This window comes from Fusarium pseudograminearum, chromosome 1, assembly GCF_000303195.2.
Source record: "Fusarium pseudograminearum CS3096 chromosome 1, whole genome shotgun sequence".
Lineage (NCBI taxonomy): Eukaryota > Fungi > Ascomycota > Sordariomycetes > Hypocreales > Nectriaceae > Fusarium > Fusarium pseudograminearum.
Window position 1 is genome coordinate 1,660,388 of NC_031951.1, and position 13,285 is coordinate 1,673,672.

General features: G+C 50.2%; 3 protein-coding genes across 3 annotated transcripts, besides 1 other annotated feature; 1 reads left to right on the top strand and 2 right to left on the bottom strand.

Moving 5' to 3' along the window:
- Window positions 1-767: 767 nt before the first annotated feature.
- On the bottom strand, window positions 768-3,137 carry FPSE_01241 (uncharacterized protein; the record flags this gene model as incomplete). Its single annotated transcript, XM_009254361.1, has 1 exon — window positions 768-3,137. The coding sequence occupies one exon, from the start codon at window positions 3,135-3,137 to the stop codon at window positions 768-770; it is 2,370 nt and encodes a 789-aa protein (XP_009252636.1).
- A 4,055-nt stretch (window positions 3,138-7,192) lies between these two features.
- FPSE_01242 (uncharacterized protein) lies at window positions 7,193-9,366 on the bottom strand (the record flags this gene model as incomplete). The annotated part of the gene is made up of 3 exons (XM_009254362.1): window positions 7,193-7,237; window positions 7,289-8,716; window positions 8,878-9,366. 3 exons carry the CDS (start codon window positions 9,364-9,366, stop codon window positions 7,193-7,195), a joined length of 1,962 nt encoding a protein of 653 aa, XP_009252637.1.
- Window positions 9,367-9,930: 564 nt separating this feature from the next.
- FPSE_01243 (uncharacterized protein) lies at window positions 9,931-13,212 on the top strand (the record flags this gene model as incomplete). The annotated part of the gene is made up of 1 exon (XM_009254363.1): window positions 9,931-13,212. One exon carries the CDS (start codon window positions 9,931-9,933, stop codon window positions 13,210-13,212), a length of 3,282 nt encoding a protein of 1,093 aa, XP_009252638.1.
- Window positions 12,697-12,740: a repeat region.
- Window positions 13,213-13,285: the final 73 nt, after the last annotated feature.

Here is a 13,285-nt window from a genome sequence, read left to right on the forward strand (position 1 = left end):
TTGGGTATATCACGTCACACAATGAGATCAAAGGTAACTGTTCATATCGTTTTATTGCGGGAAGTTCCGGCTTCGCAACCACTGCTTCCTCTAGCTTCCCTTGACTTGACCTCCACGCATAGACACAACAAAACTGACTGCCGTCGCTCAACCTCGACCAGCAGCCACGTCCCCTTCCCCATCACGGCGCTGTCAGCTCTTTTATCCTCCGTCTAACATCTCCATCAACATCTTGATCATCCATCGAGGTCCCCTTTTTTACTACACTAGCCAATTACATACATCAGGAGATGGTGGTATCATAACAACAACGATGACGATGATCGGCAGAAAAGGTGGGAAATAATGACCAATCCCGGGTCAACGTCTAAAATGTACAAATAAGACGAAAGCAGGCTAAAGAAAAGAAAAAGAAAAATAGGTATGAGACATATTAGGCCGGCGAGGACAAGCCGGCGCGCGTTCATGCGATGCTTTATCAAAAAGGAGAAAAGAAAATAGTGTTTCCAATAGACTCTAGGTCTGAGAGGAGTAGGGAGTGCGATCAGGTGCGCGTGCCATTATGTACATGCACTGAATAGTAAAGGTTAAATGAGGGTTAAAGGGCAGAATATGCGCTTATGGACGGTCGGATTGTACTGAAGCCAGCTGTCCGCTTTCGGGAGGGAAGAAGGAATATATGCGCCAATGCCGCATGGGTATCTCAGTGACTCGCAATAACCATGCAAGACTCAAACGACTTCATCAGTTCATCAAGACTGCGAGCTTTACTGGCGAGCTCGGTCACCGAGGTTGAGCCAACTCATGTCATTCGACTGTGATGCCATTGCAAGCTGGGGCTGAGTGCTCACTCCGGATGGGGGTGTTTGAGGAGGAGGAACTCTGGGAGAGAGTGGCTGCCCAAAGTAAAAGCTGGGGTTGTAAATGCTGCTGGTCGCTCTGTCGGTTCCCCATGGCTTGTCCTTGGACTCGGGATCCCAGGTCTCATTGACGCTTTCAGGAATGCCGCTGGAGTAGCCGGAGGACACCTTCGAGATTGGTCTTTCGATCTTACCAGCAACGCCATCCCGGAAGGGAATGTTCTTGCTGTACTCTGAGACGACGGGGCTTCCAGAGTTAACCCGGTTCATCTCAGGACGGAACTCGAAGTTAAGAGGAGGAACAGTGGCGGAGTCCTGTGTGACACGGGGGTTTCGGAAGCCTGGCTGTTCGGAGTAATGCGAGTCGGTGTCTGAGCTGACAGTGTTCCGCTTAGGAGGTCCGCCGAAGCCGAGAATTTGAAGAGCGCTGCCACCAGACCAGTAGCGGTTCCAGCCGGAGCTTCTTCGTAACCCGTCTTGGGTTTCGAGGGGGCCGTTACGTGATCGGGGCTCGGCGACGTTGGGGTCGAAGGCAACTCCTTTGGCATCCTGTCCTTGCACGGTTGGGTACTGGGGCTCTTGCAGAACTGGCTTACCGATAGTAGATTTGAACTGTGTTTGATCATTGCCAGCAGCGTTACCATTGTTGCCGTTGCCTTTGCCAGCACGACCCATTAAGATCGCCATGGATGACTGGGAATCTTGGGACATGGTCGACACGTGGTTTCGGAAGTGAGGCGACGCCGGGCTGGCACCACCGAATCCCATTTCCTTCTCATCAGCGAGGTTGCGCACTTCACGGGGGGCAGCAGTCTTGGTGTTCTTGCCAGCACCGCCCATCAAGATTGTCATGGACGAGAACGATTCTTGTGACATGTTGGACTGGTGGCCACGGAAAGGCGCTACCGGAGCACCGCCAAGACCCGTAGGATCTTTCTGGTCAGAAGGAAATCCGTTCTTAGGCTGTCCCCGTTCTGGTGGGGGCTGTTGCTGTGCCTTCTTGCGGCGACGTAGGAGTAGGAGGATAACAACGAGCAGGGCAAGGAAACCCAGGATCGTGCCAAGAGTTATACCCAGGATGGCGTTAGAGCTTAGGCCAGAGTCGCCGTCGCTACTTCCACCAGCGATAGACGCGGCGTCGGTGCTAGTAGCGGAGCTGGACTCTGAGATTGTCTCCGAGGAAAACAGACTCTCGGTTTCTGAAGCTGCAGCAGTAGATGTAGCGAAAGTGGATGATGCGTCCGAGGTGACAGACTTCGTCTTGGTGGATGAATCGGATGAGGATGTTTTGGTAGAGCTGGTCTTGGTCTTTGTGGTGGCTGTGGAAGACTCTGCTGAAAGGATCTTCTGGTCACCAACGACGTCTGCGGCATTGAGCCACGAATTTTCCTTCATATCGAAAAAGGCGAGGGGTTCATCAGCGTTGCCACCGACGAATGCAACCTTGCCATTTGAGTCTTGGGCAATCGAGTATTGTCCTTGAGCACGTGTGATGGTAGGAGCCAGTGTCGAGTTATAATCAGGCCAGTCATTCAAAGAGAGGTCACGCTTCGCGTTGGCATCAACGGCCCCTTGAATACCTTGGTTGTTAGCTCCCCAAACAGCATATCGATGGACCACATTGGGGCTTGCTGCAAGGTCGAAAACATAGAGGCTCTTAGAGCCATCGTCTCCTGACAAAACAAGAGCTTTGCTAGAAGGCGGAAGGGGCGCTGCCAGAGTGACATCGTTGTTGACCCATCCATTTGAAGCGAATGTTCTGACTTCCTTGTCCCACAGAATACAGGCCGCATCATCAGACCACGGTATAACAACGGGGCTGATAACCGGAGGGGCGCCAGCCGCAGACATGATATTCATCGCATTTGCAAGGTCGATGTAATATGTGTTCTGCGAGGGTGCTTCTCTACCGTCTTGGTTACCACCCGCGACAACGATCCGGTTGGCGTTCTTTATATAAGCGGCACCATGGTACTGCAGGTTTCTGAACGCTGGGTTATCGGTTTGGATAGTCTCCCATTTCTTGTCTGCGAAAGTGAATTTTTGAAGACCGTTGTACTCAGCAGGGCCGCCGCTACCTCCAACAACAAACAGCGCGGCGTCGGTACCAACACATACTCCACCGGTAACCTGCTGTCCCGTCTCCAGTTTCTTCCATTCTGCGTCTTCTTCCAAGGGCAGAGCCATGAAGGCCGTCGGCGTAAAAACATATAGAATGTTGTCGTGAATGACAGAGCAGCCATTGTCCAATGAGGACGGTGGCTCAGGCAAACTCATCGTGGAAAAAAGTTCGGAACGAAGTCAATTTTGATGAATCAATAGGCTTCCGATGGCATGGCGGGTTCGAAATGTCGTCAAATGTAGTTGGCGTCAAGGCACAAGCCAGCAAGAAACTGTCAGAAAGAATACTGAGTTCAACCTGGATGATGAAAAGCCAAGGAACTAAACCACGTCCAGGTAAGAGCGCGCGTGGTTAATTGAATAGAAGCCGTCTCGGAAATAATGAATGAACAAGGTCAGTCGCAAGCAGAGAGAGTTGAAGCTAGCGGGTGTGGCGACGATTTGATGAATCCGAGATCTGGGGAGAGCTGGCCGGATGCAGCAAGATGAGTTGATGTTGTCGAAAGGAGTGGAACGGTGGCTGGAAGCTCAGCACCACGGGTGCGAGTGATGGCAAAAAAGAAGCTGTCAACACAGCGAAATCGCTTAGACTCTCCTAGAAGTTGATGTCGATGTCGTCGAGGAAAGGCGAGAGACGAAGTTCGGGTCGGATGGGGGTCGGTTTGATTGCCGTGCGTCTTGTTCGGTATGCCCAAAGGAGGTGGAGGGAATGCAAATCGAGCGTGTACTTTCGCACGATAAGTAAAAGGGAGGAAATGGAACGATTGGTAATGAACCTCGACGTTCTCGTGCCAGACGGGTTTTTGCGAGGCCTGGAATGGGTGTGGCAGAAACAAGCGCTTGAAAAGCAAAACGGAGCAGAGGAGATAGATGATAATTAGAGCAGATGACCCAAGAGAAAAGAGAGACGACAGGATTGGGGAGAGCAGACGTGTGACATGAACCGGCAGGGGATTAGCAAGACCGGGGGATCCTAGTCGAAGGCGGAGTCTCAGAGACAACCAAGACGGGTTTCCGCGACGGAAAAGAGCAGGGGTTCTGGTGCTCTTGGTCCTGCAAACAGCCACTGAGCACGCCGCACCGTAGCACAGGAGCCAAATACAATATGGCCAGGGCTCAATAGTACATTACGGTAGAAGCTAGGAGCACCTTGTGAGGGTTTTGGTTTGCGTACGAGTCGATACTCGCAGTAGCTGGATGTGATTATCGTGAGCTTTGACTGTGGCGGAGTTGAGACCAGAGCAGAATGGACAGTCTAGCAATGCCCAACAGTCAGCGACAATCCATACGCCATCCAGCAAACGCAGGTACGGCGGGTCTGTCCTTCTATGGCCCAAAGGGTGGGCTTCCCGTCCAGGGGCTACAGTCTCTGATTGGTCGATGACTGCACTTTGCCAAACGCTTTGTGACGCCCAGCTGCAGGGGTCCTGGTGGCCACTAGTGCAATGGAACCTAACCATTGGTGGCATGAATGGTCCTTTCAGGGCACTGAGGTACAAAATGGCGAATTGTTATTACAGCTCCAGCGCAACAGATGCACCTGCAGCGTCCGAATCAGGGGTACCTACACACCCGACGGGTTCGGACTGCCTGTTCTAAAAGCGGTACGCGGTCTGCGGTCCACAGATCCACAGATCCATCTGATATTGTCATTAGGGGCAACCACTTGAATCCCAGAAAGTCGTCACTTTTCCAGCTGCATTGAGTCAATAGGATTTCAGTTATAGGGAGCTGGGTCGTAAATACAGGGTAATAATGGATGATATACATATTATGAACATTACCTGCATGGGTATTTTGCCATCATATTTCCCAGCACGACCTGCATAAGACAGGCATGAAATATCTCACCTGTCACCTCAAGACGGTATTTTTTTTTCCCTATCTCATAGCGCTCCCCGCCCTGCATACTACACTAATCACGGCAGACAAACATAATATACGCGAAGAAGAAAAGAAATACGAGAATCCATTTTTACCTACCGACGCATAAGTTCTCGTTTTGCCAATTGACCCATCGCCCAGCACAAGTCAAGGATTACACGATATAATACGAATGCTATTATAAACAAAAAAAAAATGCAAAACACCGAGGGCTAGAAATGCTACGCATTATCAACGTATGTATGAACAATGTTCTGCAAGATTGCATATTTTCAGTCTAGCCCGGCCAGCTATGTAGCATCAAGTGTCCCATATGTTACCCATTAACTCCCGATCCTCCAGGGGTATAGTCTATATTTCTCTCGCCTAACTCGCTCTGGCTCTCCTTGTTACATGTTCTCCGTAGCATAACAGATAGTCGCTACAGTGCTCATACAATAGCAGTCTCGTCGTATTAATATCGGCCATCCCCGTGCTTTTGTTGCCCATTGCTACCTATCCATCCAATGGTCAATAGCATGCTTGTTTGGCCGAGGACGTGAAATTGGGACAAGTAACTTGGATTGCCCAACAACTGTTAAATAATTAGCCACGGGTTGGACTGCAGAAATTCCCCGGTGATTGGACACCGTCTAGATTAAAAAGACGTGCTTCGACTCAGTATCCCACCAACCATGATAACCAATCGCTAGACCAGGGTCCGTGGTTAAAATCATCCACCAGCTAAAATATGAAACGCACCGTTGCACGCCAGACCTGAGAGCCCCCCTGATAGGTACAAAGCTAGCAACCAAGACTCATAGGTTGTTCTCATATGATTTACGTACCTGCCCTTCTTGACTCTCTGAAGCGAGTTCGCTTTCGCCTGACATTCGCTTCGACAAACCCTTGCCAGAGCCGCGTAGGAGTTTCTTGTCGCGCGTGTCGAATTGATTGTCATCGCGGGATGCTGAAGAATCGGCGGGGAAACTCTTTGTTATCCCTTGTCGATCCTTATCGTATTTTCTAACGGTGATGACGATGGTTTCTCCTGCCTCGTGCCAACCCTTGCAACATCGTGATCGTGTCTTGTCCGTTCGCCTTGAAGGGATGGAACTACCTCTCGCTAGGCGAAATTCCATCGGGCCAGTCTCAAGGCCAATTACGTCTGTTGTGCTCACTAACAACCAGTGCCTTGCATTGGTTGTTTCTTGATAACCAACAGGCCAGATGACAGGCCAGCCCCTACCAGATCATCGGGTTATTCATGTCAGTCTGTGCAGGCATTATCAAGCGAACAAGGAAGCAATATATGATGGATTATGTTCTTGGTAACTAACAATTCATCCAGTGTTGACCACTACGAGCATATCCCTGGTTGGAGTAGCCTCAGCGGCTGCTTTACTAGCCTATTCATAGCGAGGCTGGCGCTGGTCTTTGCAGTTCTTAGCTTCATCACCGGACGATTTTTTAGTCTGTGCGATAGAAGTCATGAGCGACTCGCGAGTAATTTACATGGGCACTCTAGTATTGCCCATTAGCTTGTTTGTTGTGCAGAAAGCAGATCGTCGCCGCAGAAGACGTCGGATATCTGAAGTGGAGGTGATCCAGACCAGGAATCAGAGCAATTCAATCGCCAAAGGCGGCAAGCGAAATGAATCAAGAGACATGACCTCATCAGATCAGACACCATCACTGCCTAGACTAGTTGCCAGTACCTTAGCGCCTAGAACTAGGTATGGCATCGCCTCTACCCTATACCATTGGGTTTGTTTGATATTAGAACCTCGTAGCTTTGCTTTAACTTGATACTCAAGTCTGAGTGTAGACTGAGTACCTGGGATGTAATTCAGGGTCATTTGTTTAGTACGGGATGTTATCGGTGAAAATTCTATCTGTATAATGTGCGGTTTAGATCCAAATAGGCAGCTACTAAACAGGAACCTATAGATGAACCTTTGAGATTGAGCACGGGCATAATGGCCTGACAACTATAACCATTACCTACTAAGGTAGGTATATGCAGACCAGCATAAGAAACTACTGTGAATAAAACGCATCAAATTGGGAATTGAAACCACTACACTGAGGCAGAGTTCTTGTATAGGTAGGTAGATATGTTACATGCCTGCAATGGTGACATTCACTCTCAGTACGAGATAATGTTTGGTTATAAGCATCTGCAATCAATCATAGTGCAATCGATTCATTTTTGGACAGCACTTCATTATAGAATAAACAAAGAACGACCCCCCGTGGCCCCCGTGGCCCCTATAATCTGTGTAAACCGTAACTCCAATTGACTAAGTCATCGCTGCCTCCCATGCCCTCCATTACCATTTGCCAATCTATAGCACACCTGCTGCAGCAAAAGCCTCAGGTGGGAGTTGTGACTAGGCTATGTTTAGTCCATATTCGTCGCCCGGGAGGGATAAAATACATACCTTCTTCTCGTTAAACATCAACAAAGCGTTGTTGAAATCCCAGTTAACTTGGGCCAGACACATATCAGAATACTGAGCTGTCATGCCTGTTTGCTTAGAGAGCTCGGCGATCATCGCCTGATGTTGGTCTGCGGGTGTTGGAGCAGGCGCTACAAACACATTCGGGAGCAGACTGTAGGTTCGTAGCGAGAGCATGTCGCTGACAACCCGGATCATTTGCCCCGGTTTCCCGGGTCCGAGGACGAATGTTCGGGAGAAACTGCGTTTTCCTGTGACGTTGGTGTTGGGGTCTTGTTCATCAAATTCACCATGAACCGCGATTATTAAGCCATCGACACCGCCGGTGCTCTGACCGCTTGGGTCGACCAGCCCCTGCAAGGGATGGCAGTCCATGATGTACTTGCTGAGTTCCTCTTTGATGTTAGGGTGACGGGTGAGAGGGAGTGTTTTCCAGGCGTCCTGAATGCTGGCGGTGCCCCTGAAAAGTCGCTGGACACGGGCGTTGGGGTTGGTGATTTTGGTCAGATTCCGGGAGAGCTTGATGTAGGATGACCATGAGATGGGAAGCGCCGCTGCAGGATCCGGGGCAGCTCGGGTGTCGACAGAAATGGAGAATCGACTCTCCTCATCGTACAATCTAGATGCAAGGCCGGGTCGGTCGCTGTCGTAAGAAGCAAAGAATTCCAAGAGAAAGTTTTCACCAACATTGGCAACGTCTCGGAAATCGGGTCCATTTTGGGGGATAGGGGTAGGCCACAAGGCAGCCTCCTGCGCAGCAATCTGTTCAGGTGTGCGGAGTTGATTGCCGTTGATGTTTTGCAGCTTGGGGAACCATTCCAGAAGAGTTGCCGCATAGTTTGGGTCAGCAGTTTCGATGGGGTTGCCTGTCATGAACAATGTCTCGAGGCACTTGAATTTTCCTTTCCATGGCTGAAGTGCCTGCATGGAAGCCACCTGGTTGCCACTCATGTCGAGATTTTTGAGGTTAGGAAAAGTCGTGGCGATGATCTCTACCTGTCCGACATCATCGATGTTGTTGCTTGCCAGGCTGATGCTTTCGACCGCATCTTCCTTTTCCTTAGGCGACTTAAAAAGACCCTCGCATACAGCCATAAGTCCTTTGAACGTCTTGAGAGCTCGGTCACGGTTCTCGAACGTGCCAAGAGCGACGAGATCTGCGTCTGAAGCCAGTGTGTCCAGCCTGAGGAGTTTGTTGTCGCCGATATATCTTGAACTGAGAATGTCTTGAAGCCTGCCACGAAGTTCCTTGGTCTCCTTGGACTCTACCGCCGCACCTCTCTCCGGAATCTCATCTACCTTGATGACCTCCAAAGGTGCGCCAGCAAATACGAAAGTGTTGAGCTTAATCAGCTCCTCGGCATCCTCCTCAGTCGCGCCTACGTAGACGTAATCACCAACGGGATGGTGCTACACCGAGTTAGCAGGCGTTGTCGGTTATAGTTAGCACGGGTGCGGGGGTGTATAATTATATAGCAGATATAAATTTCAGATCGATACATAACTCTCCGAGTCTTGCATAGCCGAGTCGAATATTCCGCACCTGAAGCCTTGTCAATGTTAAAACATACCTTTTTGATTGCGACCTTTCGCTTTGAACCTGTTCGAAATGATCCGGCCTTCCTCTCCATGAAACCAAGAAGATCGTTGACACCTCCTCCAGAATTGGTGGCTGCTTTGCTTTCTTTCAGACCGCCAACTCGCAGCATTGTCAGGCCTGTCATGTCCCGAGATCGGGTCTTAGGAGTCCTGCCAGAACCAACGTTTGAAACACGAGAGGCGAGGGATCCAGCAGTACCATTGTTCAGTGCCTCAATAACATTCTGGGCCTTCTTTGAAGGACCTCCACGTGTTGAGGTGCGGGCACTAGAGCGAGTGGCACTGGATTTGGGGTTGGTGGTGGTGGGAGTTCTCTTGGCACGCCGACCAGCACTGTCCATATCCATATCGCCATCGCCATCAACGCGACCAGCCTTGCGCTTTGAGATTCCGCCTCGCGATGCGCGAGTGGTATTCCGCGCCTCGCGCCCAGTGGTATTCTGACGACCTCGAGGTGCCATCGTGGCGTCAAAGGGCAGAGTGGATAGTGGTGGTTTGTTTTGTGGTTGGTTTTTTTTGGTAGAAGCAGCGCAGGCGGTTTTGGTGGCAGAAGCAGCTAGCTTTTATAGCAAAAGCAGCGCAGTGGTTCTTCTTCTTCAATAAATAGTATAGAGAAGTGCAAGCTTTGCAGTCGTAGTCTTGCAGCGATCCCGTGGGATTTTTTTTGATGAGAAAAGAGAGATGCCCAGGCAGCTCTTTGTTCGAGAAGAGAAAGCCCAAGCTTGTTGGTCCACTGCCTAGAGTTAACCTCCGACACCAAAAGTTTGATCCGTCATACCACGTGACATCGTGTGTTCCAATGGCGCGGTCTGGAAACTACAACGCGTCCCTTTCATTGAGAGCTTGCCTGCTACTCAAGTACACCATCTTCTCACGCCTGGCATTTCTTTGTCACTGAACCACCACCACAAGCAGGGGCCTCGCAACTATTTGTGAGCAACTGAACATGTTATGAGACTTCGATTCAGAATACGATAAAAAACACGAAAAAAATACTTGGTGCATCACGGCATCATCTTGTCATCATGGATAGCGACGAATTTGACGATGACATTGCAGATGAGGATTTTCTGACAGCCCTCGACCAAGTCTCTTCTTCAATGAATGGTCAAAGCACTGCGGCATCTTTACAGACTGTGGCGGGGCAGTCTGGTAACCAGAGGGCCTCTGCAGCTGTGGCGGCTCTAGAATTGGAAGATCTTCCATCGGATGCATTTTCATCACCAGAACAAAACCATTCGCGGCCAATAGCATCTGCAGCAATATCAACAGGAGCAGCTCCCAGGACAGGGTTGAATAGGGCCAGCTCTGGTAATTGGCGTCAGACAACTCTTTTTGGCGGACCTGTGGCAAACGACAGCCCCAGGCCACCACAGCCTACCTCTGCAAGAGTGTTTCGTGCAGACCTCCCTCGGGAAGAACCAACGCATCATGAAGTTGACCATGAAGCTATGAAGACATGGGTTTTCCCGACCAATCTGGGCAAGACCCGAGACTACCAGTTCAGCATCGTCAAGAACAGCTTATTCAACAACACATTGGTAGCATTGCCAACCGGTCTTGGGAAAACATTCATTGCAGCAAGTGTCATGCTCAACTTTTACCGATGGACCAAAAATGCCAAGATTGTATTTGTCGCTCCAACAAAGCCTCTTGTGGCACAGCAGGTCACTGCTTGCTATGGCATTGCTGGTATTCCTCGATCGGAAACGACATTATTGACAGGCGAAATTCCTCCGCTGCTCCGTGTTGATGAGTGGGCTGCCCGTCGAGTCTTCTTTATGACCCCTCAAACTTTGTTAAACGATATTTCTCATGGCTATGCGGACCCCAAATCTATCGTGCTGTTGGTCATCGACGAGGCACATCGTGCCACAGGAGAGTATGCATACGCCAAGGTCACGAAGCTTATCCGGCGATTCTCGAAGAGTTTTCGAGTTCTGGCCCTGACTGCTACGCCCGGATCTAAAATCGAAACTGTGCAGGAAGTGATCGACAATCTGGGCATCTCACATTGCGAAATTCGCACCGAAGATTCTATAGATATTCGTCAATATGTCCACTCAAGAACTATTGAACAGGTTGTTCTTGACCCCTCCGATGAAATGGTACTGGTCAGTGAGCTTTTCACAAAAGCCCTGAAACCAATGACCGACAAACTGAGCTCGCAAAACATCTGGTTCGGACGAAGTCCCATGGCTATGACAACATTTGGCTTAATGCAGTCTCAGAAAGAATGGTTTAACACGGGAGGCCGGCGCGCTAACCAGGGCGTTCAACATATGATGCGAGCTGTTTTCACCGTTCTCACAAGCATCGCGCATTCTATTAAGTTGCTTAATTTTCATGGCATAAAACCTTTCTACGATAACCTTGCCGACATGCGTAGCGAGCAGGAAGGGAAAGGAGAGAAAGGATCCAAATACAAGCGCCAGCTCGTCCAGGACTCCAACTTCCAAGAAATGATGGATAGAATTTCCAAATGGCTTCGCACCGATGGTTTCGTAGGCCACCCCAAACTTGCAGCCCTGGCGGACACTGTTTTAAACCACTTCATGGACAACGCTGCAAACACTGCGACCCGGGTGATTGTTTTCAGCGAATACCGGGACTCTGCAGAGGACATCGTACGCATGCTCAACAAACACCGGCCTCTCATCAAAGCTAGGGTCTTTGTTGGCCAAGCCGACAGCAAGCGAGGAGAAGGGATGAAGCAGGCACAACAGATAGAAGCTATTGGCAGGTTCAAAGAAGGCGAGTTCAATGTGCTTGTTGCAACTTCCATTGGCGAAGAAGGATTAGATATTGGACAAGTGGACCTTATCGTGTGCTACGACTCCTCAGCATCCCCAATTCGAATGCTTCAGCGAATGGGTCGTACCGGCCGAAAACAAGAGGGTAAAATTGTGCTGCTCCTCATGCGAGGCAAGGAGGAAGAACAGTTTGCCAGATCCAAAGACAACTATGAAAAGATGCAGAGCTTGATCTGCGAAGGAAGCCGGTTCAGCTTCAGATTCGATTTATCCACACGAATCGTCCCCAGGGAGTTTCGTCCAGAGGTGGACATGCGGCGTATCGACATCCCTATTGAAAACACACAAGACCCATCGTTGCCGGAGCCAAAGAAGCGGCGAGCGCCAGCAGGGAAGAAAAAGCCACCGAAGAAATTCCACATGCCGGATGGCGTGGAGACGGGTTTCCAGAGTGTGGCCAGTATGCTGAAAGTCGGTGGCAAAGCAAAGCCGGCCAAGGCCAAGCGTAACCCGGAACTCGATGACCTCTCCACAGTGCCTGAGCTCGCCAAGGTGCTGCTGAGTGACGAGGAGCTTAAGGAGCTCAACCGGGCGTATCGTGACCTGCCTTTCAATCATAGCGTAGTTGAGGAAGCGGACATGCCTGATATGACAGCGTATCCGGAGCTACAAAGACAGCTACGGCCGGTTGCAAAGCTCAAGCACGGGACTCGCACCAAGAGCTTTGCCAAGCTGTGGAATAGGATGGGGAACGAGAAAGAAAGTCTCGTCCTGCCATGCCGTGACGAAGATACGAGCAACTATTTGGAGATCCCTGTCCGTGCGTTTGCTGGATCTGATCCAGAAACTGATTCGGAAATGGACGACAAGGCAGCAACTTCGCGAACAAAACCGGCAAAAGTAACGGCGGCTGCCAAAAAGAAGCAAACCCGAAAGGCGCAATCAAAAGCGCAACCTCGAGCAAAGAGAAGGAAGCTGTCGCCAGATGCAGAGCCCCAGACGTTCGCCCTTGGTTCCATGGTAGATGAAGGCTCAGACGAAGAGGAAGAGGACGACGAGGAGGATGAAGAAGAGGAGGAGGATACTCTACCCAAGGCTCGTGGACGATCGAAACCTGGTGCCAAAGCCAAAGGCAAACGCAAGGCTAAGCGGAAGACTGGCGGTTTTAACAGCGACGAGGTTGGTGACGACTGTGATCGTGATAGTGACCTGTTGGACACGGATGGTTCAGACGATGGTGAAGATCTTTTGGACTTTGTCGTTTCTGACAATCATCCAGTGTCGAGCATGAAGGACCCCATGTCTCTAACATGCCCGTCTACATTTGCTTCATCACCTATTGTTAAAGACGTAGATGACGAAGCTGCAAAACCTTTCTTTGTGCCTACCATGTTTTCGGCAACACAAGAGAGCGAGGATTTGCCAGATCTGGGCCGCATGCTAGACAAACCTGGCCAGACAGCGGTTGAGTTGTCGGATGATGACGATGTACGAGCAAATCGAACAGTGCGTGGACGACGAAACGTCGTTTATGACAGTGACACCGACTTGTAGGATCAAGTCAACTGAACTTGTTTGATGGCTGAATGGCGACGAGTCAAGTAACTACGGGTGTAATAACATTAAG